The following is a 21,395-nucleotide window of genomic DNA, read 5'->3' as shown; positions in this document are numbered from 1 at the left end:
TACCAATGCATTAAAAGCAACAGAGGAAGGAAAGATCTTAAGAAAGGTTACACATTTCTTTTTCTCCTATCTTATCTGGCAAAATGGTAGCTCTTCAAGTTTATCTTGTCCAGGCTATAACAAAGCCTTGGTTTCTATGAAATGTCGTATCGCTAAGAGATCTAATTTTTCTGTGATACAAATACAACAACAGAATCTCAAAAAGCACAACATGGAGCAAATGCTTCGTAATGTATCTTAACACAGGATCTACACAGGTTTGCTAGCATTTTATTTCAATTTAGGCCAAGGGACAATTTTAAAAGATTCATTCCCAAGTTCACAATTCAGAAAAATAGGAGTTACTGCTGAGTGCAGTATTCTGAACCAGTGCTGTTAGCTGTCTTAGCTGAAACTCAACCTTGATGATATCCAAAGGTCCAATAAAATTTTTCAAGGAAGAATCCTGTATTTGTAGACCACAATAAAAATGTGTTCAGCTGCAGTTCCAGCGCCACTGAGAACTGGAGAATGAGGTCTTTCTCAGGGAGCCTCTTGTGTCGTAGGATGCTTTTCAAATACTTTGTTACCTGAAAAATATCAAACATAAGAACAGACAGTTAAATGTAAGAGTATCTTTGATCTGTGTTAGTAAGACAAAATGTAAGGCTGTTTATTGTTAATGAGCTGGGTGCTCATTAATGTGTTCCAACAGAAAACACTGACAGTAATAGGCAAAATGAAATGCTCAGTGTTATATCTAGACACAGTACATTTCAGCTTCTATTATAGTGTGTGCTATAGGAAAAGGAGAAATTAACTGCACACAGCTACTTTAAAATTATACATCAGAGAAAGAAAGATGAACATTCGTTTGATTTATTATATACTTTTTCAATGAAGTTCACTTCCAAATAGTACTAATGCCTTTCCTTCACATTGTGCCTTTCATTCCTAACTTGCAAAGCGCTCTCAAAAGGAGGTCAGGCTCATTTTACAAAAACAAACACGAAGCAGAGGGAAGTGAAGCTGCATCTCTGATGTCGCTGAGCAAGACGGCGCAGTCCCCAGCTCTGTTGACCGCTAGTCATAGGAACAATGGATTAAAAAGGGCATCTTGTGTCATCAAATCCAGCTTCTTACTCTCCAAATCAATTTTGCTGTAATAATCTCACGCAAGAGTCTTTGGGGCACATGATGTCTTATATAAATTCCTGCAAAATGCTCTTTCAGAATCATCATCTATTTTATATCCTCACCCTGCAGTGGGAGTCTTTATAACGGCAAGGTGTTACGCCTTAGCGATTTGGGAACATCATCCAGAAAATGTCCCTGCATTTCAGAGACTGGAGAGCGAATAGGGAATTTCTTCCCATATCTGATCTAATTTTCTGTACCTTTTGGTGGTCCATCCTGGCAAAAGACCAGCAATAGGTGCCACAACAGACCTGGAGGGTGTTCCCAAAGCAGAAAAACATAAATGTTGAGAGCCTGACAACTGAGCTGACTACAGCCATGAAGAGTGCTACCTCTGTGGACAAACTCATGGCACAGTCATTACAGCAGTGGTTAAATGTCTGCGCTGAAGGCTTGCAGCAGCCCACAGATGCTAATACAAATGCAGAATTTGGGTTTATCTGTACAAATACCTGGCCTTTCATGTAGGGACTGACATCCTGACAAGTGACAAAGCCTCAAATACGCACAATCTGACGTGCCCCTTTTTCAAATAACTGCTAACTGGAGACTATTAATGCCTTTTACCTCCACAGCCTAGGTACAAAAACTTGTGCAAAAGCCAGCTCTTAAACTTTGAGGTCACGCTCAAGTTGCTGGTTTGAGTGTCTCTCTGGGCAGTTCCATTACGCAGCAACCACAGCTATAGGATAACGTGATACAACCTTTTGCTAATAATTGCGTGTGAAGTGGGCTTTTTCCTTGGTATCGTCAGTTTTGTACCTTCACCTCGGAGCATGTTGAGAGCTGGCTTCCATACTCAGTATATTATTTCAGCTTATTAGACATAAAGTTGTTACCCAACTGCAAGATGAGGGCACAGCCCCTGAACCCGTTTCCCAGGGCTGCGCACAAGGCTTGGCTTCTTGCTGCTGCTGCAACTCCCCACCTGCCTACCTTGTTTGATTGTCCTTTCTCCCTGAAACTTATGTTTCCCCTTTAGATGGCATTTTGAGCAAGAGTTTCCATTGTGAGCCCCTCGTGACTGACAGTTTAATGGCAGCTTCTAAATTACTTGGCATGTGTTTTGTGAATCTGCTTGAAGGAGGGTCTGGCTGCTTCATTAGTGTGTCTTTCCGCAGCTTTGTGAGGCAAGAGCCTAGCGCAATTTTAGCACAGGTTTGGGTATAAAAGCCCGTGACCACACTTGATATTACCCGTATTTGAAGCTCAGCCCTGTCCTGTACCTTGACTCCTATTCTGCCCATCGATTGTGCTTGGCCTTCTAAAGTTCCTCTCATACAACGCAACACGCATAAAGCTAATGATGGACCAAGAACAGATCAGACTGAAAATACTTGGTATTTGACAGACAGCTCAGGTAAGCATTCAGGCTTCTGGATGTGCAAGTTAACAGAACATCTGCCCCTCTGTCAGCTCTCAGTGACGCATTTGCTGCTTTGTCTTTGTGCTGTACAAACTTCTCTGTGTCTCTGGCCATGACATTTCTACAGTAGCTATAATTATAGGATCCAAGCAGTGCTGTATGGAATTCATGTACTCCACAGAGCTGCATTAAATGGCCACCTGTGGGGAAATGGAAGTCCAGAGAATGAAATATATTCCTTTCAGCACCATACCGCTTGCAGCCTCAAAATAAAGCCCTAGAACAGGTGTAAGAGCTACATTGTGCTTACTCTAGTCTCCCACAAAAAGAATGCATTTCACTTATAACGATAACTAACTCCATTGCAGCTTTGTTTTCTTAAGAATAATTACGTGCCTCACAACACGCTTATTTAGAGAAGCCTTTCGCCCTGAACTCTCCAGGGTGGGAATTACTGCTGGTGCACAGTCACTGCACTTCTCCTGGCTGTTTACATCTCCCCTTGAAGACGCAATTTAACTCCTGTGCACCAACCTTCTCCCTGCTACCAACGCGGTGCCTCTGGATGTTTTAAACCTCAAAAATACCAGCAAGGGCCACATTATGTCGGTCTGTTGCATTTCTGTTGATATTAACTTCCCTTGTGTTGCATCGAGATGACAAAAATATTATTTCATATGTACTTATTTCCTACTGCAGAAAAAAACCTAATTTTAGGGGAATAACAGACCCTATGATCTAATCCATCTTCTTTGCTATTTCCAACTATTTAAAGTGTAATGTCACTCCAAAATGCACACTTGGAGCACTGCATTCTCTTCTACTGACAGATTGTTATGATGTTTTCCAAGGTGACCTTCAGAAAACATGTTTCTTTTGAAGCTTATATTTTACTTTCAGGTCATAATAGTTCCATACAGACAAGCAAACCATCAGCTCCTGCTTTCTAATTAATGGTTCTTGGAGGCTGCTGAGTGGGGGATATAATTAATAGCACTTAAGTCTGAAGCGTAGAGAAATCTATAGCTGATTACTAGGATGCATATTTACTTAGGGATTATATGCAAACAGCTCCTAAATGCAGCCCTGAACAGCTCTCACCAAGATCTTCGGGACCAGGCACCACCTTTAACCTTACTTTGTGCAAGCGCTCAAAAAAAATCACCTTGCTTATGGAGCGAGGACCATCCCGTCGGTTGTAGACCTCTCCCTTGCTCCCATTTCCCCATGGCAGAGTCCCGCAGTGCATCTGGGAGCATGGCAATCAGGTCTGTGCTAAGCTGGTGCTTTTGATATTTTATATGGCTATAAAGTGATTCTGCTTGCCAAGGGGCTGCCTACAGTGGATGAGCATCGATTACACCCTGTGGAAAATACCTCTGGCTGCATTTGTGCCATCTCTGTGGCACTCACCCAGAAGACAACTTGGTCTTTGGGCCACATTGCCCAGGCAGCATCCTCTGGAGCAGACTGCCTGCACTGCACAGCACATGTTCCAGATCCCCTCTGCAGTTCTGAGATATAATCACTGTTTTGGGTTTTTATTCAGTTCAAAGTGCCAGAAATAATGAGAGAGCTTTTCTTAGAGTAAAAGAAGCAAGGACAGGTGTTGCAAGACATCCTGTCAAACTTGCCTACATGTAAGGGAATTGAAGGGATTGCTCTAGCAAGGAGCTCTGGTGCTGACCCTCATGCATGCAACAGGGATGGTCAGAGGCGCTGGAGCCAAACCAGGTGCAAGCCAAATTGCCTGAGTACATTCCCTCTGGTCAGCTGCTGCTAACAGTGCTAATTTCTCTGCTAGTCAAGAGTGGCATCTTTTCATGCATGCTGAGATCTCAGTGCAGAAGAGAAGGTTGTGAAGCAGGATCAGTGCTCACAAAAGTGTCTTGCAGGATGAGTGCTCTCAAAGTGTCTTTCACAGTGGGGTGAAAAAAAAGAATAAAATTTATATTCTCTGTCAAAGTTGAAATGACTAAATTCTCCAGAAACATTGCTAGGCTGCGGATGAAGAGGGAGAACTGACATCAGAAAGCCTGCACCACTGCGTAGCCTGCATTATTTGCAGAGATTTTAAAATAAATCTTGCATGTTGAATGACAGAATATTCAGATGGTTAAGCAATTAAAAGCTATTGGATCTCTGTAACTCAAAAAGCACTAGGCAGGAGAATATCGTTGTCAATCCTCTTTATGCGAGGGGACATTTTGACATCACAGTTGAGGCTGACAACTTTCTAATGGCATAATTACTTCAGTTGTGCATAAAATAGGCAAACCTCTACTGAAACTTGCACCGTCTGTTTTTTTTTCCTTTCAGCAAGAACAACATAGACTCAACTTGCCTTTGAAGAGAAACATTTTTTGTAACCTCTCTGAAATTTAGTAATTCTTTAATCTTTAGCCTTTTTGCTAGCATGTGCATGCTAGCATATAAAATCCACAAAACACAGACCATCAAAACACTTATCCAGCTACAGATAGTTGGAAAATTTTAAAGGTGCATCTGGAAATGGGCTTGGAAATTAAAATGCTGCATCAAATCCTGCTCTCTAAATAACGCTTCTTTCCCTGTAGCTGTGCCTCAAAGAGTGGCCAGTTAGCAAACACAACCGACCATCTGACAGCCAACACTGAACAAGGAATAATTCTTAAGAAGTCAAAGCTTGGTTGGCTATTAAGCAAGACAGTGACATTTAACTGGAAAGATTATATTTTAAATAGCCTTTCTACAGAATATTTTCTTTCCTTTTTGTTCACCCTTTTATACTTCCTTTCATTTCACCCACACTGTAATCAGACCCAAGTGGAAAGGCTTAGAAGGCAGAAGGCATCATCTCAAGCAGGAACCGGAAGGCTTTCAAGATGGACTCTTGCTGTTGAAGATTGCCACGTGTTATAACGAATGGCTTTGATTCACCAGCTCTCATGGCATAAGGTAGCGATGAGGAGCCTCAGGTAGCACAAGCTCCAGCATTTTGCATACACGCAAGAGGAAGTCAGATGGGATTGCGGTGAAGGCCAAAAGGCCTCCTTCCCTTTGGCAGCGCAAGATTCTCCCTTACGTAGACCATGCTCCACTGAAAGCACGTTAAGCCAAGCTGAAGGGTGTACTAACTCCATGCACAAAAATGAATCGTCTTCTCTCAAGCTAAATAAATTGCTTTGTCCAGCCACTGGTTTTGGCTCAGCCAAAAACCAGTAAGTTCCTTATCCTCTCCACAGCTATATGAAGTTCTACTGAACTTCAGTGCTGCAGATGCAGTGCAGTGCAGCAAGTAGCCCAGGAGAGCCCATAGCTCTGGCTACACAGCTATGGGTATTCAGGAGGCAACAAGGTCTTCTAATGAGCTAGGATACAATGGAGAGGGCAGGCACAGTGAAAACACATGGAAAACCCAGATTCACTCCCTGATTTCAGTTTCACCTACTCCAGGCAACTGTACACACAAACCATTTCAAGACAACTATTCTCTTAGTACCACTGCAAACTTAGTTGGCAAGACTAAGCAGGTTTTGTTTCTTCAAAAAAAGTGGTTTCTTCAAGCAAGTGGTTGGATATTTCTGATCATCAGGGGACTGGTGTAGAAACACACAGCCGTGGATACCGAACTAGCAAGAGGGATGGGGGATCAGTACCAGCAAATGGAGTAGGAAAGGAATCAAGAGCTTCTTGCCTTGATCAAATGTTTCTTATGAAAAAGGGAAATCACCTGGAAGTCCTTTGTGATCAGATAGTCTTCAAATACAGGTAAAAGGCCCTACTATACCTAGCCAAGTCCCACAGGAGATGAGACAGTTGATGAAGCATTTGTGATAAATGAAAGAGTAGTTGGGAAAGCTCTGAAACATATCCCAGTCTGTCCAGGCTGGACTAGCTGAATTGAGGTTTATTTGAACAAAACACGTAGGTAGAAATGTAATGTAAGAAGCCTTGAATACTACTGCTTATTGGCTCCAGAACCCCCATATTCAGCTCCTTCAGACTTTCCCCCGTGCTGCATGAAAACCCCAAGTCAAATAATGTCCAGGTAAACTTATATATAGCAAAATAAATCCTTTTGTAGGTAAAAAACCAAAAATAGTTTTGAAGGAGAATGTCTACAACTTTGTTAATTTGCCAAGAGTTTTTCGGTATGTAAAAATTGAGAAATTCAGAAGATGCTCAGATCTACCATTATCTGAAGTTCAGAGTTTTAAAGCTTCAGAAGCAAAACAACATCAGGGAGAAGAGACTAACAGTGATGCCTTGGGTTGGGAATAAAGGGTTGGAGGGACTGCCGATACAAAGGCAAGTACTCTCATGATAATAATACCACCAAGATTTAATTTATTAGCCTGTTCTAGGAAAAGCAACGACCTTAAAATCATGTGGAGCTTTTCAAGAGGTACCCACACAAAGACATGCTGATTTATTTCCATAATAAATGGAAATAAAAGTCCAGCCACATGAATTTGCTTGCAGGAATGAATTTATACCATCCATGCAGCTTTGTGTTTAGTATCAAAAGAGTCAATGAACATTTTAGTGATTCGTGCAGACTTCATTCCAATCGCTGCAAGAATGCACTTTAAATTGACTTGTAAATAGGTCAATCCCCTCCCCCCCCCCAACCTAAGAAATAGGTTGGGGAACAATGAAAATAATGGGGAACAATGTCACAGCAGAACAGGAACGGGCCCATTTTATCCTAAGTAATGTTCATTTGCTGCACTGTGCCATCAATGAAGCACTACATAATGCTTCTCTTACTAGAGTGCTTTATGTACTACCTAAGAATATGCTCTTTCTGGTCATCTATTTTTGAGATGTACATCTCTTCAAAGATGAAAAGTGAATGTCTATGTACAAATGCAGCAGCCACCACAGAAATTTGACTACGTAGTGCACATGGTGCTGGTGGCTCTGAAAGTCCTCAGCTCCCCAACTGGATCAATTCCAGATGCTAAAGACAAGTTTCTTCCACAAATGGGAATCACACTTGTTACACAACTTTTTCTGTGATAATCCACAGAGCTAGAACAGACAATTTGCCTGTAGAAGTTGACACTTTCATGGCAGATGGGGATGGTCATCATGCGAGAAAAAACAGGAAGGAAAGTGTCCCACGAACCAGCCCAAAGGGAGGCGACAGAATGGCACAGGAGGCTGAGAGCTGCCACACAACTGTGCCACGTGTGGCTTAGCTCAAGATTTTTTATGGCTGGGCTTTGAGTCACAGGCAGAGAGAAAGTATATTTATAGGACTTTGCTTCTTCAGAGGAAAAAATAGGAGAGTCAGAAATGACAGAGAAATGAGAGTGCTGGATGATGGCAAACGACATATGGGGAACAGGGGAGAGGGAGCTTTTGGAATCATTACTGTAGTGCACATCCCAGTATAACTCATATTGATCTCCAGAGACCAGTTCATTTCTACTGGAAGAATCTGGCTTCTGGGAGTCCAGGTACAAGATGAAAACCTCGCAATTTCTAGAGTACCAATGTTAGTGTTTGCCAAGTATTTACTTGTCTCTATTTCTCCCTGCAAACCTTTTTTCTTTTAGGGTCAGTGGAAAATTTATCATAATAGGCAGTTTTCCAGCAAGCTTATGTTTTAAAGTTGAATTCATCAGATGAGTTAAGACTTGCAGGAGGAAGCATTTGCTTATCCTCTCTGAAGTCTGAATTCTGCTGGGACTTCAAACGTACAGATGCACATGCATATTTGGGTGTACATACATAGAGCAGTTTTTAACTTATCATAGGTTGTCTATGACACTGAGGCTGTTTTCTGTTCTAAAAATACACGAAAGATACGTGAGGATAGACACTGCTCTTAAGTAATGGCTGATAATTCTGACTTCCAGCTATGCTATTTTTTGCTCTCCAGGAACTTAAAAGCTGAATAGGCCTCTAAGACTGAGCTGATTTGTTCAAGAAGCCAGTTATTTGAGCCACTGTTGGAGCACTATATCCTTTTGGAAACAACATAAACCTAAGACTTCTCATTTCTTTTGCTCTCTTCTACATATACTCCTTCTGTTCTGAAGAAGTCTATATGTAAGACTGAACAGTTCTGGTTGTTGCATGAACATGTTATTGTGGAAATTGTTACCTCTAATTTTACTGAAAATATTTCTTCAGAATTGCAGCTTCGGCTGCCATTTCTTCTTCTGTCCTCCACTTGTCAGGGGAATCCGCTTCTCCTTTGTCGTGTCGTTGCAGCTTTTGGCAGGGAGGGAGAAAAGAAAGAAACAGAATTAGCTATTCATTCCAATGTTTTTCCCATTGTCAAATTCATGGCATGTCCATATGCAACTAATCAAACTATTTGTGTGTCCACAGGATGGAGAGAAATAGTACTCGTGGACCGTTTAGACTGCAGACAGTAGTAGGATTAGTAAACTGGCTCTGATGGATTTACTACGGTGAAGCAAGGTGCCAGGGTGAAGGACAGGCACTGACAGAGCGCACCTCTTGGAGCTGATGGCTGGACACCTAGCAAGTCCTTAGGGCAAAGCTGGCAGGTAACCGGGTAACAAATGCATGCGGTTATTTGAAGTGCCTGTTGCATCAGTGGAGTGATCTTAGAGAGAAGCTGCCAATGGCACCTTGTCAGCAATTCACGTAAAATTTTCCCTCTGGTTTCTCCTCTGCCCACGGGGCCGTCTTTCTCATCAAAGACTTGTTGTGATAACAAGGCCCGACTGCAGCAGCTTCCCATCGGCAGTTTGTACCGGCAGCGTTCGCAACAGATACATTCTCTCCCTGCATGTAAGTTATTAGTCCTTTCTTGCCCTTGTTGGAAGCGAGATGCATCCCTACACAAACTCTTTTCTTCTTTTAGGCACACTACGTTTTAACTGGTGATTTAGCGAGGAAAAGAATCAAAAGCAGGTGAAAGATTATTTTTACATCCAGCTTGCAAAATATGCTCACAAAAATAAAGCTCTGTCCCATATACAGTAAGTATTAAGTAATGCTATCCCAGAGACGTCAAACTCAAACAGAGCCTTTGCCTCTACAGAAGAGAGTCCTACTTTATAATAAATATATTGTGCCAGCACTTGAGTGACTATTTGTTCACACATACACTCAAAAGAATGTCTGCCACTAATCAAGTGCAGACTACAGTTACAACAGACAGCAGAAACATTTGCATTAATTGCTTGTTTTATCTCAAAAGCACTGAGGATTTCTACTGTGTTTCTAGGTACAGAGCACAACACAGATTGTATAAACAGCATCAGTGTTTCTGAAGAACATTATAATACCAACTTTTTGTTAACACCACAAGCAAAGCTGGAAACTAATGAATTTGCACCTTCTACTTCTGGACAAATCTTAGTCCAGAAGATGAAGCAGTTAAAAGCAGAGATGAAACAATACTATATCTGCCAAGCAAACTGTATTGCTGCATAGCAATACTGCTTACCAATAAACTAGGATTACTAGCATATCTCCAACTCAAAAATATTTTTATTTGTGCTGCATTTCTCCTACTCTGAATTTTGCTGCCAGCTATAGTCCTATGCAGGTTTCCATTCTGCAACATAGATTTCTTTCTGCTCAGCAGACAAGGCTGCATTAGAAAGCTATTTCCTTTCATGCCAAGGCTGATGTAATACAATAGCTATAGGCAAATAAAGTGTATTACTGTTCGACTAGTAGAGGACTAATCTTCATCGTTACATTAGCTCTAGGTGTGTTATAAATCCATCTTGTAATAATGTTATAGAATTATGGATAAAGGAACGGGTACGCTGTACACACTGCCAACACACATCCTCTGTGTCTCCAGCGCTTGACTCAAAAGGAAACTTGGTTGTGAAGTATCTAAACACAAATGCAAATTTTATTATATTTCAGTCTGTGAGACCTCCTGCAGGGGAAGTTAAAATCGGCTCCTGGGGAACCAGCCTCTGCATCCTCAATTTGTGTTGTGACACCTCAGGAGTGATCTGCACCCTGTCACTGCTCCCAGAGCGGAAATGAAAGGTGGAGGGACTAAAATCCATCAGCCACGCACCAGGGGAGCTGCAGCCCCGTCCGTGTGCCTGCTCTTACCCGCTGCCCGCGTCTATAATGTACAGAAGTAACTCGGTTTAGCTGGCCCTGAGGGTGCATTACGGGGAGCAGCCTTCGTTATCCCGTGCTTTCTGCAGAGCCCGAGCACGCACGCTTTGCAGACGATGCACCACAACAACAAGCCCAGACGGGTAAATTAATCGTGTCTCTGAGGTGAGCTGGTTTTATAAAAAAAGCAATATTTGCCCATTCAACTTGCCGCCAGCAAGAGAGAAAACTGGTAGTAGCTGAAAGGCAAAGGAGGGCAGCCCCTGCTCCTCAGGGTCTCCTCCGGTAACCTGCAAGGAGCGTTTAGTGACATGCTTCGGTCCTCGTCAGCCAGCTTCTGCAGAGCCCGAGCATCAGCGCCCGCAGCCGCTGCTGAGACCAGTGAACGGGGCTTTGCCTTTTGGTTTTTCTTTTGCTTACTCAAAAAAACTGAACTGAACAGTAATATGGAGGCATATTGCAAAATGTCTTTGGTTATTGTCTAAATTAAAACACTGTGAGAAGTCACAGTCCACGGTGACTTCTCAAAGCTGGCAGAGGAGAGAACGTTTCTTTTGCTACATAACTGCTAACCTTTAAAAATAATCAATCTTTGACTTAAGGTTAAACCAGATATAGAGAGTGCAGCAATGAATTCTCAAACTTGCCTGGAAAACTAGTCTACTTTGATAGCCCCAGCTACAGGTACGCAGCCCGCAGTACAGTATAGCAAAGCATCGTGGAAATACCCGAGAGCAACTCAGCCCCTCACCCCGACTCACACACACCTCTGACATTTGAAGCGTGTACCCACGTTGTGTGGACACACGGGGTACGATAAACCAGACTAGCGTTAACTCACCGCTACGGCAAACTTGCTATTTTTGACTGATGAGTATTATTTTGTTATAAAATAACTATTCAGCCCAAACAGCGTCCCAGGATTAATCTGTGTGAAAACCTCTTGCTGTGTCAGTAATTTCTGAAGTGCAGTAAGTGATTATCACCACGATGACTCTCAGTTTTTGATATTATGTAAACACCACCATGAAGATTTGGAAAGCTGCTTTTCATGGCTGCCTTCCCTACTCAGGTGTTTTCATCCTGCCTTTGCTGCACAGGCTGAGTCGCACAGCGGGCCAGCTGGAAGCAGAGCTAAGTTATGGGAAGCCTTGCTTAGAGGATGCTCTGGATATTAAACATTGGACATGTTCAAAATCAACAGTACCAACAATTGGAAGAATTATTTCATGGGTTCTTACGTAAGGTACTGCTAAAGAAGACTCAAATCTCAAAGTGAGAGTATGAGTAAGTAATAGTTTACTTAAACATTTTTTTTCCAACAGGCTAAGATAATCTCCATAGTATTTGGGCTGAGTTGGAAAGGTGATTTTCAGGAAAGAAGAAATTATCAGTATCAAATTGCATTGATTTTGAGTTCAGGTGTGAAACAAACTTTACAGTCAATATTTGTTTCTAAGGGATTTCTGCGTCTCGGAGTATTTTCACATTCAGATATATATGCAAATCCCAACCACGTGGCTCTATAAGCATTCAACCTGCTATAGAAAATTTTAATTGTTGAGGGGGAGCAATGCTCTCCTTCACCTGGAGGATGCTCCATGGTTCTGCTCACAGCAAAGGAAAAATAGATACCTCTATTTTCCAGTTACCCATCTGTAAAGACTAGTGGTTTGCCCCTTGTTTTTTTGCCAGTAAGACAGACTCAGGCTGGAAAACTTCAGCTGATGTCTCTACTCAGACAGACATATTCAAATATAGACTATCTTGAAGTCTCAGATATTTTCTGTAGAAAATTCTAAAGAAATCTTCTAGCAAGCTAGAAAAGCTGCTAGCTCTGGGAAAGTAGAAAAAAGAAAATCTCACATCACCTGCTTGACATTATTTTCTGTGAGAGCAGTTTTACACAGATATCTGGCCAATCTGACCGGAGGTGAAAACTGACTGAGCCACATCCTCCGAAAAAAGAAAAGCTTTCGCTACCTTCTCTCCGGTTACCGGAACAAGGTTTCCATAACACACGCAAAAGTCCCTCAACAACAGCCGTTGCTCTTCTCGCAGTGAAAGCCTTCAGAAGAAACCGTTCAGAGCCCCCTCAGCTCTGTAGTTTTGGAATCTCTTCTAGAACAGATTTTTGAGTTTGCAGTTGCTCTTTCAAGTGAGGAGAGAGCAGCAGACACGGAGGTTACAGCCGTCGCTTCTGCGCAGACCCCTCAAGCTCCCGCTCAGTCTTCAGACCATCTCTGCTGAGTAAGTGGCAGAGCTTTGCTGCGGCTCTTCCAGGGACACGCGCAGGGCGGCGGGGCCCCGCTCACAGCTCTCGCAGAGCTCTGGAGAGCGCCACGCAGGTATCGTGGATACCTGACCTTCCCCGCAGACCTCGAGCAGAGGAGCAGGGCAGTGCTGCCTGCTCTCAGCGCTGTTAGGGTAACACCGGCAAAAGGCGAGCTGGACAAGTGCAGATACAAACATGCAACGCTTACACTAAATAAAAGAAGAGCTAGGAAGCTATAATCCAGTAAAAAAGCTAGAAGCGTCCCTCAGTGCACCTGGAAAGCCTTGCAGGAACAGAGACAAAGAATACCAAACCGTAAGGAATGGACCTCTCTGGTATTTCAGAGTGAAATGAGCTTCATCTTCTAAATACAACCAAATCCTTTCCTTCCAGGCTGCACTGCAGCAGAAGCTCTGCATGTTCTGACAGCAGTTCCTCCCGCTGCACGAAGCGGAGGCTCTGCTGGAGGAGGCTGCCTACGCGCAGCGTTGCATCGCCGCAGACGTGCATGCAGCGCAGGCAGGGCACAGTGCGGTCACGCAGCGCTCTAAGTATTTTTCTGTAGTGCGTCAAGCTAGTTAATATTTTAAAACTGCTGATACTTTGTCTGCTTCTGTAAGAGAAAGGTAATTCAAAAGCACCACATCAGATAGAGAAGACGTTCTGTTGCAAAATTCAGAAATCCTCAAACTCTCTGAAACTGCTCAAAAAAATACAGAAGTATCTCAGAAATGCAAGAATTAATAAAAAGGTAAGCAAATAAATTAGTGTAGCTAATCAGTTAGATAACTCTGAAAAGAGAGGTAGAAAAGAGAGTGAATGTTGCTTTGGGGCAGTCTCCATTATGTTAAAAACTTCTCTCTCTCTCTCTCTCTCTTTTTTTTTTTTTTTTTTTTTTTTTTTTTTTTAATATTCTGGGCAAATGCTGAGGCACACATTACTCTATCCTCTAATTGCAATTGCCCAGCAAATTACCTATCATGTCATTCAACATTCTTTGAGCACTAAGACTCTTGTTCATGACCTAGTACATCCTCTTGCCTTGCAGTACAAATAAGCGCACTATTTCTGAGACATCCCCTTCTTCAAGAAATCATTACTGATGTCTGACTTCTTGGGCTTCCTGATAAATTACCCTCTTCTTTCACCTCAAGCAGAAAATGCTCTTCCACCAATAATCTATGACTGTCAGTCTTGATAACTTGTAAACAGTGAAGCGCTCTGAATATTTCTGCTTGTGAAAAGCGTTCATTTTCTCACTCATGTCTCCCAGTGCGAGATGCTGGCAGGCCTGACAGCTGTGCTTTATGTTATTTTATTAAAGTTGTTAGTGCTGTAGAACGGTTTATGTTTTTATCACTGCAATTCTTAAGGGACACATAACATTGTTTTATAACACATTCCCATTGGGGAACCTCTGCTTCTTGCCCTTTGCCGAGAGAAGCTCAGAATTCACAATGCAGCCGACGACGGTGAACCTGGGTCTAGCACTGGCAGTTGCTTTACATGACATCTGTATTACAGTTTCTTCAACTTATGCCACAACATCAACAGAAAAGCAACTTGTGTTAATGTAGAGAACTAGATAAAAGTACTGGAAAAAAGATTTTACAGTAGTTAGCACTATTCTGACTCTCCATGAGTATTTACTGCTGATACTTAAGAGTTTATAACCTCCAAAGCATTTAAATAAAAGTCAGAGCGGTGAAAAGCAATTGCAAACTACTGCACCTCAACAAAACTCAACTGCTTTGACAATTAGGCATTATAATTTCACATTATTGAACCAGCATCCAAAAAAAGAGAGTCAAGTTTTGCCAGCACGTTGGATCAGATACCACTCACTACCCAAAAGGCAGTGTTCATTATTATCAACGTGCCTTGGGATTTTCCAGGTAGCTTTTCTGTACTGAACTCCTACACTCAAGTGACATCTGCAGAATGATATTTCTGCCTCAGATTATCATGTTAATCATGAGGAGGCTGAAAGCCTCCTCTTCGGCTGCAACCCATTTCTAGAGGCGGGCAATGAAAGGGATGGCATGGCCAAGGTGGAAGGGGGCTGCAGCGCAGACCGCTTCCTCCAGCGCCCGGGCAGCCCTAGTGCTGGGCAATGAGAACGCCCCCGCAGCACCGCAGCCCTCAGGGAGCTGTGGTGAGGCTTCACCTGAGCATCCCACCACCAGGGAAGAAAGTCACGTGGCCGAGCTGGCTGGGGACTCCTCAGCCCGATGCTGTGGACCTTCCTGCCCTGGGGGTGCCTTGTAGCCCTCTCTATCTCCTCTTGTCCTGTCTTTACATCAGCTCAGTTCCTGAACTGCCTCCTTGGCCTTCCTCACTCTTTTTACTTGGTATTTTTTTTCCTTCACTTTTCTTTGCATTCAGCTTATGCACCCAGAGAGCACCTTAATTTCCATCCCACCCAGCAATGTAAGCAAACAGGACCTTTACTGCTATCCCTCATACCTCCTGCCACAGTCTACCCTAAGCTGCCTTGCTGAGGGCACCACAAGCTTTATGGTGGGCAGCCTCTTCTGCCAGTCCAGGTCTACCATCTATCATCCTTCGTGCCTTTGCTGTTGATTTATGTCCTGACTTGACTAGCATTATAAAATAAAAGAGCAACAGACACAACAGGCTGTTGCAGGGGGAGGACCCCAGGAAAGGCAAGACATGGCTGGAGAGCAAGTGCAGCAAGTTCATCCCTGACCGCAGAAGAGAACCTACTAGCTCTGCTGCTTTCACATGGTGCAAGGTGGCATGGTGCCACCCCGTCAGCTGCAGCGGGATCCAGACGCCTGTTTCCAAGCTGCCTTCGCCCCCGCTCCGCAACCTCAGCAGCCCACCTGGTTCAGAGCCTTTCTCCTTCCCTGGGTCTGTCTTCATATTTAATTACAGCTACAAGGCTGCTGCAATGTAATTGCTTTAATTTACAGTGAATACTGCAGATATCCCATAATTTCCTTGTCTGCTGACTTTGCTTGCGATCTACATCATATCGATATCTGCGTCCGTGCGTAAACACAGCCACAAATTTCTGATTTGGGGGAGTTTGTTACTTGCTGAGCTAAATCCTTGTTATTTAAGGAGACGGATAAGAAAGTCAAAGTAGGTTATCTGCATTCTAAATGATTTTAACTATCTGCTGGAAGATCTTTCTCCAATTATTTCACCCCATACACTTGAAATATACTGCTACCTCACAACTGCTGATATTACGCCTGTAAAGCATATATTCCATAGAAAAAACAGTTTATCAAAGCTGTGCTGTTGCTGTCTTTTAAAGATGATGCTTTCTTTTTTTCATCTAATCTTTGTCATAATGACTGCAACTATTTTTTCAGCTTTATCATTGTGCTTTGGCGAAAGACTTCAACCTCACAGTTCACACAGACATCTGAATAACTGCACCCTTTTCAGCAAAGCACTCAAAGCACTTAGATGAAAGGAATTCTGTGAAAATGCAAGTAAAGGTTAAGTAAAACTCTTAAGCTCTATGTGTTTAAGTGCTTTGCTAAAATAAACTCTGCAAAAGCTAATTTATAACAATTTTGCATGCAAACATGATAAGAAAAAGAATAAATTGCAACAAGCATCCCAATAAAGTTGTTTTTGGGAGGACAAGTGAGCCCACAAACAGAAATCCGGCTGTACAAAAAACACAGGCTTTCCAGTTGCGATTCAGTGAAATATGTAGATTGCTTTCAGAAGAGCTCAAAGCTTGACAGAATTCCAGTTTGGTTCCAATAGAGATAAAATTTGTGGAAACTGAATGCATTACAAAGGAGATACTTGAAGGAATATCCACTGGGGTAAGAAACCCTGCCAAAAACTTGGAGGATGGCAATTCGCAGTCTGATATGAAGCCAGGCAAGCATCTAGAATTGTGTTTGGATACACCTTGACCATGCAAAGAAGAAAAAATTGCCCACTACCTTCTCAGTTAGAGATAATGTCATAAATACCTCTGCAGTTTTCCTCATCTGGTAAGACAAGGTAGATGCACACATGGAGCTTCCTAATGGTGTTTGCTCATGAGAGGTAGCTACAGGAACAAAAGGTTCTGCCCAGAGCCCTTGGTAAGAAATGGCAGTGTCATCAGTGTGATAATGCTGGAGGAAACATTATCCTGTGTGCACAGCCTGCCATGCAACATCACTCATTTGGAAAAAGGCTATTTTTTAATCACAGAAGAGCATTTTAATCAAGGATAGAGTCAGTGATTCAAAAATTTCATGCAGGTGCATGTATCACTTGACTGAAAGCATTTTCCCAAAAGGTTAGAGCTGCAGAACAATCTCTATGTCCCACCCCAAGAGTGCAGATAACCTCTTAAGTGCCCGTATCAGGCTGATGTACTCAAGCTACCTACCCAGGGATTCTCAAAGTCACAACTTCCCCTGCTAATCTTCTTAACTTCAGACAAATATTTGCCGTACCCAGAGCACACTCAATAAGATTCACAGCATGTCAAAAAAGACACATTTGTGCTAGGGAGGTTGATTCAGTTTGTTTTCTTTGTATTTTTCTGCCAGCGCAAAGGAAATTGGCTGAATGTCCTGTGGCACCAGCAGGGAGGCCCGTTCGGCAGGCGGAGTGGGAGGCAAGTGCGGTCCCCATCTCCCCAGAGAGTCTTCATCCTCCCCCACCCCGTCTCTGGGAGCTGCAGGAAGCGCCCACACACGTCCAGAGCAGATAATAGATTTCTTCCTCTCTGGGGACCAAGCTTACTCAGACTAAACAGCTCCCATTAAATGCCCCTCTTCCCCCCCACCAACCCTTTCTGAAATTCAGAAGAAAACATTGACTCAACGTGCCCTGGAGTAACTCCTACTCTGAGTCACTCTCTCCACTGAACCACAGGGAGATTTTAAGGTGATTTCAGATGTCTAAAATGAGATGCATTGCATGAATAAGGCAAACCCCCAGAGTTTCAAAGCCCACTCTTCTGCATGCTTCCAGCCCCAGTATCTCAGGGGACCCATCACCCGGCAACTGGCCTTCCCAAGACGGACCTGTCTGCTTTCACTCCAGCTCTCACTGCGCGCGACCTTCCTGAAAGTCATCCAAGTCATCTCGTCTCAGCCGTCAGCCCACAGACACAGTCCCCTGTGCATGCCTGCACCAGTGATCAGGGAGCAAAGCCTCGTCCTGGCCAACCTGCAACAGCTCCACCCCTTTGTCCTTCTAGGATCAAGGCACCCCTTGATGCAGCTACCTCCCTTGGATCGTCTCTTCTCCCAGGCACCCCTCGGATATTTCTTCAGCTTTCATTCTTGCGCATGCAAAGGTGCCTTGCCTCAGAGATTGCCTCTTTGGGATTTAAGTGGCCCATACCCTCTAGCAAGTAAGTACTAAAATAGGTTGAGGAAGAAATTGCTCTCTCATTTAACGTTCACTCCAAAAAATACGGCTGCATTGATTATGCAGCATATTGTTTTATATACTGTTTTGTTATAATAAGTCATGTTTAAAATGTCATGACATTTAAATCAACAGCAATAAGGGAAATACTGGAAAAGAACAAGATGATGAAAAAGGATTTGAAAAATCCTGGTAAAATGTTCTGCGCCAAATACCTCCATTACATTACAAATAAAGTCACAAAGAAACTTAGAAGTCATCTATGAGAAAGCCAGGTCTCTGCACCACTACGGCAGTCCCCAGGCCACAGCCAAGGCAGGGCTCCCTCCTGCTCGTGCCCTGGGGCTGCTAACAGCCGGGGGGCTGGCTGGGACTCGGGACCGCGGTGCCCAGAGCAAAGCCCTCGCGGTGCTCCGTCTCTCCCTGCACTGCCCTTTGTCACCGAGCTACCACAACAGCCTGGAAAACTCCGTCGAACGCGTCCTTGGGACTTGCTAATGCCATTTGTTTCAGCAAGGAGCTTTATTTCAGTGCATACGCTAAGTTATATCGATGAACTTTACATATAATATAAAAGCCTACTTTAATGCGGCTTCATAGCCTTTGAGGAGACGTAAGGACGGTCTACCACAGCTCATCTACATGCATAATGGCAGGTGTTCACCAGAAAGACTTTTAATGTTAGAAAGAAAATAATTTGGATCAGATGAGGTATTCTGTTCTTGCAGATTTGGTGCTCATCTTTCATATTAGGTCTGGACCCTTATGCCAGCATCACTCACCGCTACCTCCATGCTCCCTCACCCCCCACCAAGGGGAAAAAAACAACAACAACTGCAACGACAAAACAGATGGCGATGCAACGAAACATTAAACCCAATCCCAATACCTGGGCAGTGCCATGAATATTTCACAGAGGCATGGGGTAGAAAAGACAACGCAATGACCTTTTCTAGCTTAAGAGATAGCTAACTTTGTAATTGCTATAGACGGGCTGAGGACACACAGGAGGGAGACCAAGACCATCTAAACGAAGCTGCGTATATTTTTAAAAATTAGTATCTTGATGTTCCCATTATAACCTGCCAATATGAATGACATTTACTCTTGCTCTGAGAAATGAAAGAAACTCTAAAAGACAGCCTGCATTAAGAATGTATTGATATTCCACTGACCTAGTGGCATACAAACCAGACAGGCTTTGTCAAGGGCAAATGCTCCAGAGTCTGCAAATTTGTCTCTTAAAGTAGCAGTAAAAGATAAAGAAAATTTCTTCAACGTCTAGAATATATATAAAAGCCAGTGGAGGCTTACACTTTCTTGATGTTTTGATAGTAGTATATGGCTCCAGATTCAGATATGGTTGCAGTGGTGGAGATCCCAGGTGGTCAATCACTTCTTCCAGTTTTTGCCAGACAGTTAATATTACTTTAAAATTTAAATGAGAAGTTTTCATAAGAGACATCACTTAGGGTTTTACCTCATCTATGTTTTCTGTTGTACAGACTTCATGAAAAGTAAGTTATCCATAGCAGAATATGGTCTAAGACTTGCATTTGGGAGGGATGGAAACAGAAGATGCAGGATGTCCCTGCATTGTCTGAGCAGCCCTGGTGGAAAGACCTGGAATAGGGAAGGAAGAGGAAAGCAGGGAACAACTTGGTGTTGTAGAAGCAGGCTCCTTCATCCCTCAGATGAACCTTCTCCGTTTTACAGATATACTAACCAAATGAGAACAGAAGTCACTGGCAATGGTCCCAGCACAGGAGTCCTTACTTGGTGAAGCTCAGCTAGGGGAAACAGTCGCTTAATAGGGGTGTGGAGGGCCACCGGCTGCCTCGGCATTGAGGAGGAGGAATCTATTCGCTCCTCTGCCAAGCTGCGAGGTTGGCCTTCTGTTCAAATTCTTTTTCTGGGGAGTATGACCACAGCTGCACCCACGTCACACCCACACTGAAGAACAGGGATGGCAAAATAGACTGGGAATATACTGTTCTGCAATTAATTTCAGTGAAGAGATTGCGAATTTGGGGAGAATTAATTTTAGTTGGATACATGTTGCAGCTAATTAGAGTCGATAGCTTCCACTAGTAGGAAGGCGATTTTTATAGATACACATTGTTTTTCCCTAGGCAATTTAATAAGATTTTCAGCTGCCATAGTCTATGCTACGTCCTCGCAGACATTCCAGCATTTCTATAACAGAATGTAGGTACTGGTTAACAATAATTAATACTGAGACCTCATTATCACTGCTTTGAGACAGAATTAAGATGCTTTTGAACACAAATACCTTAGAAATATTCATCTGGAAAGATCACTGAAGCTTTTTTCTTGTTGTTGTTTGCAACATCTGAGTGAGTTTCATCTCTATGCTAGTCAACTAGAAGATCACATAACCTCCTTTGCCATTATCCAGAGAACGTGCTTCAGGGCTAGAGAAAACCACACAGTGCATCATGTATGGGGTGGTGATCACATGAACATGGGTGATGGACAGTAGAAAGGGTATGAAGATGGAAAAAAAACTACCCAAACATTCTGAAGTTTCACAGACAAAAATAATTTTGTTTGATTTTGCTTCAGTCAGTCAGTTTGTTCATGCATTAGGGAACAATGAGGTCAACAGAATTCAAAGTATTTTTTGGGAAATAAGAATAAAACCACAGCTTAGCTGAGAAGCAGTTGTACATTACTCCAGAAGCTCACCTCTAATACTTCTGGATTAAATGCTATGAGAATGGATCTAGCAGAGGCTTGTTTTATCTCAGTTGGCCAGACTAGGAATTTGCAGGTTGCCTGCTCTCATTCTTGAGGAGGGAGCTGACTGGGGAATAGGCTGCACAGTCACACTCTTTGTGGAGGGCTTGAACAAATAATTTCATTCATTTGGACGTGATTCCAACTCGGAGCAGGGTACTTTGCAAGCAGAACTTCTTGCCTAAGAGATCTACCGCTTCCCCCCCCCCCCCCCTTTTTAGGTCTTTTATTTTAAACCAATCTTCAAGCAAAATGCACAAAAAGATTGTGTTCTCAGTTTCTGCTTACAGGGTTTAGCCTCAGCAGTGCACATACCGAGATGTACAAAGGCACACAAACGCTCCTCATTCATTCTGACCCATAAACATTATTACATTGCATTTAATTGCAGAAGAC

General features: G+C 43.0%; 1 protein-coding gene across 3 annotated transcripts in view; it reads right to left on the bottom strand.

The window, feature by feature from the left end:
- Positions 1-262: 262 nt before the first annotated feature.
- FHIT (fragile histidine triad diadenosine triphosphatase) overlaps positions 263-21,395 on the bottom strand; it is a 592,682-nt gene continuing 571,549 nt past the window's right edge. For all 3 annotated transcript variants that reach the window (XM_062585616.1, XM_062585617.1, XM_062585618.1), the window contains 2 exons: positions 8,640-8,749; positions 263-569 (listed from right to left, as the gene is read on the bottom strand). In XM_062585616.1, the coding sequence (XP_062441600.1) occupies positions 8,648-8,749 (102 nt within the window). In that variant the 3' untranslated portion in view covers positions 263-569; positions 8,640-8,647. The remainder of the gene's footprint in view (positions 570-8,639; positions 8,750-21,395) is intronic.

Source organism: Rhea pennata, chromosome 12 (genome assembly GCF_028389875.1).
Source record: "Rhea pennata isolate bPtePen1 chromosome 12, bPtePen1.pri, whole genome shotgun sequence".
Taxonomy (NCBI): domain Eukaryota; kingdom Metazoa; phylum Chordata; class Aves; order Rheiformes; family Rheidae; genus Rhea; species Rhea pennata.
The sequence above is the reverse complement of the archived record's forward strand: the minus strand, read 5'-3'. Positions and strand labels throughout refer to the sequence as shown.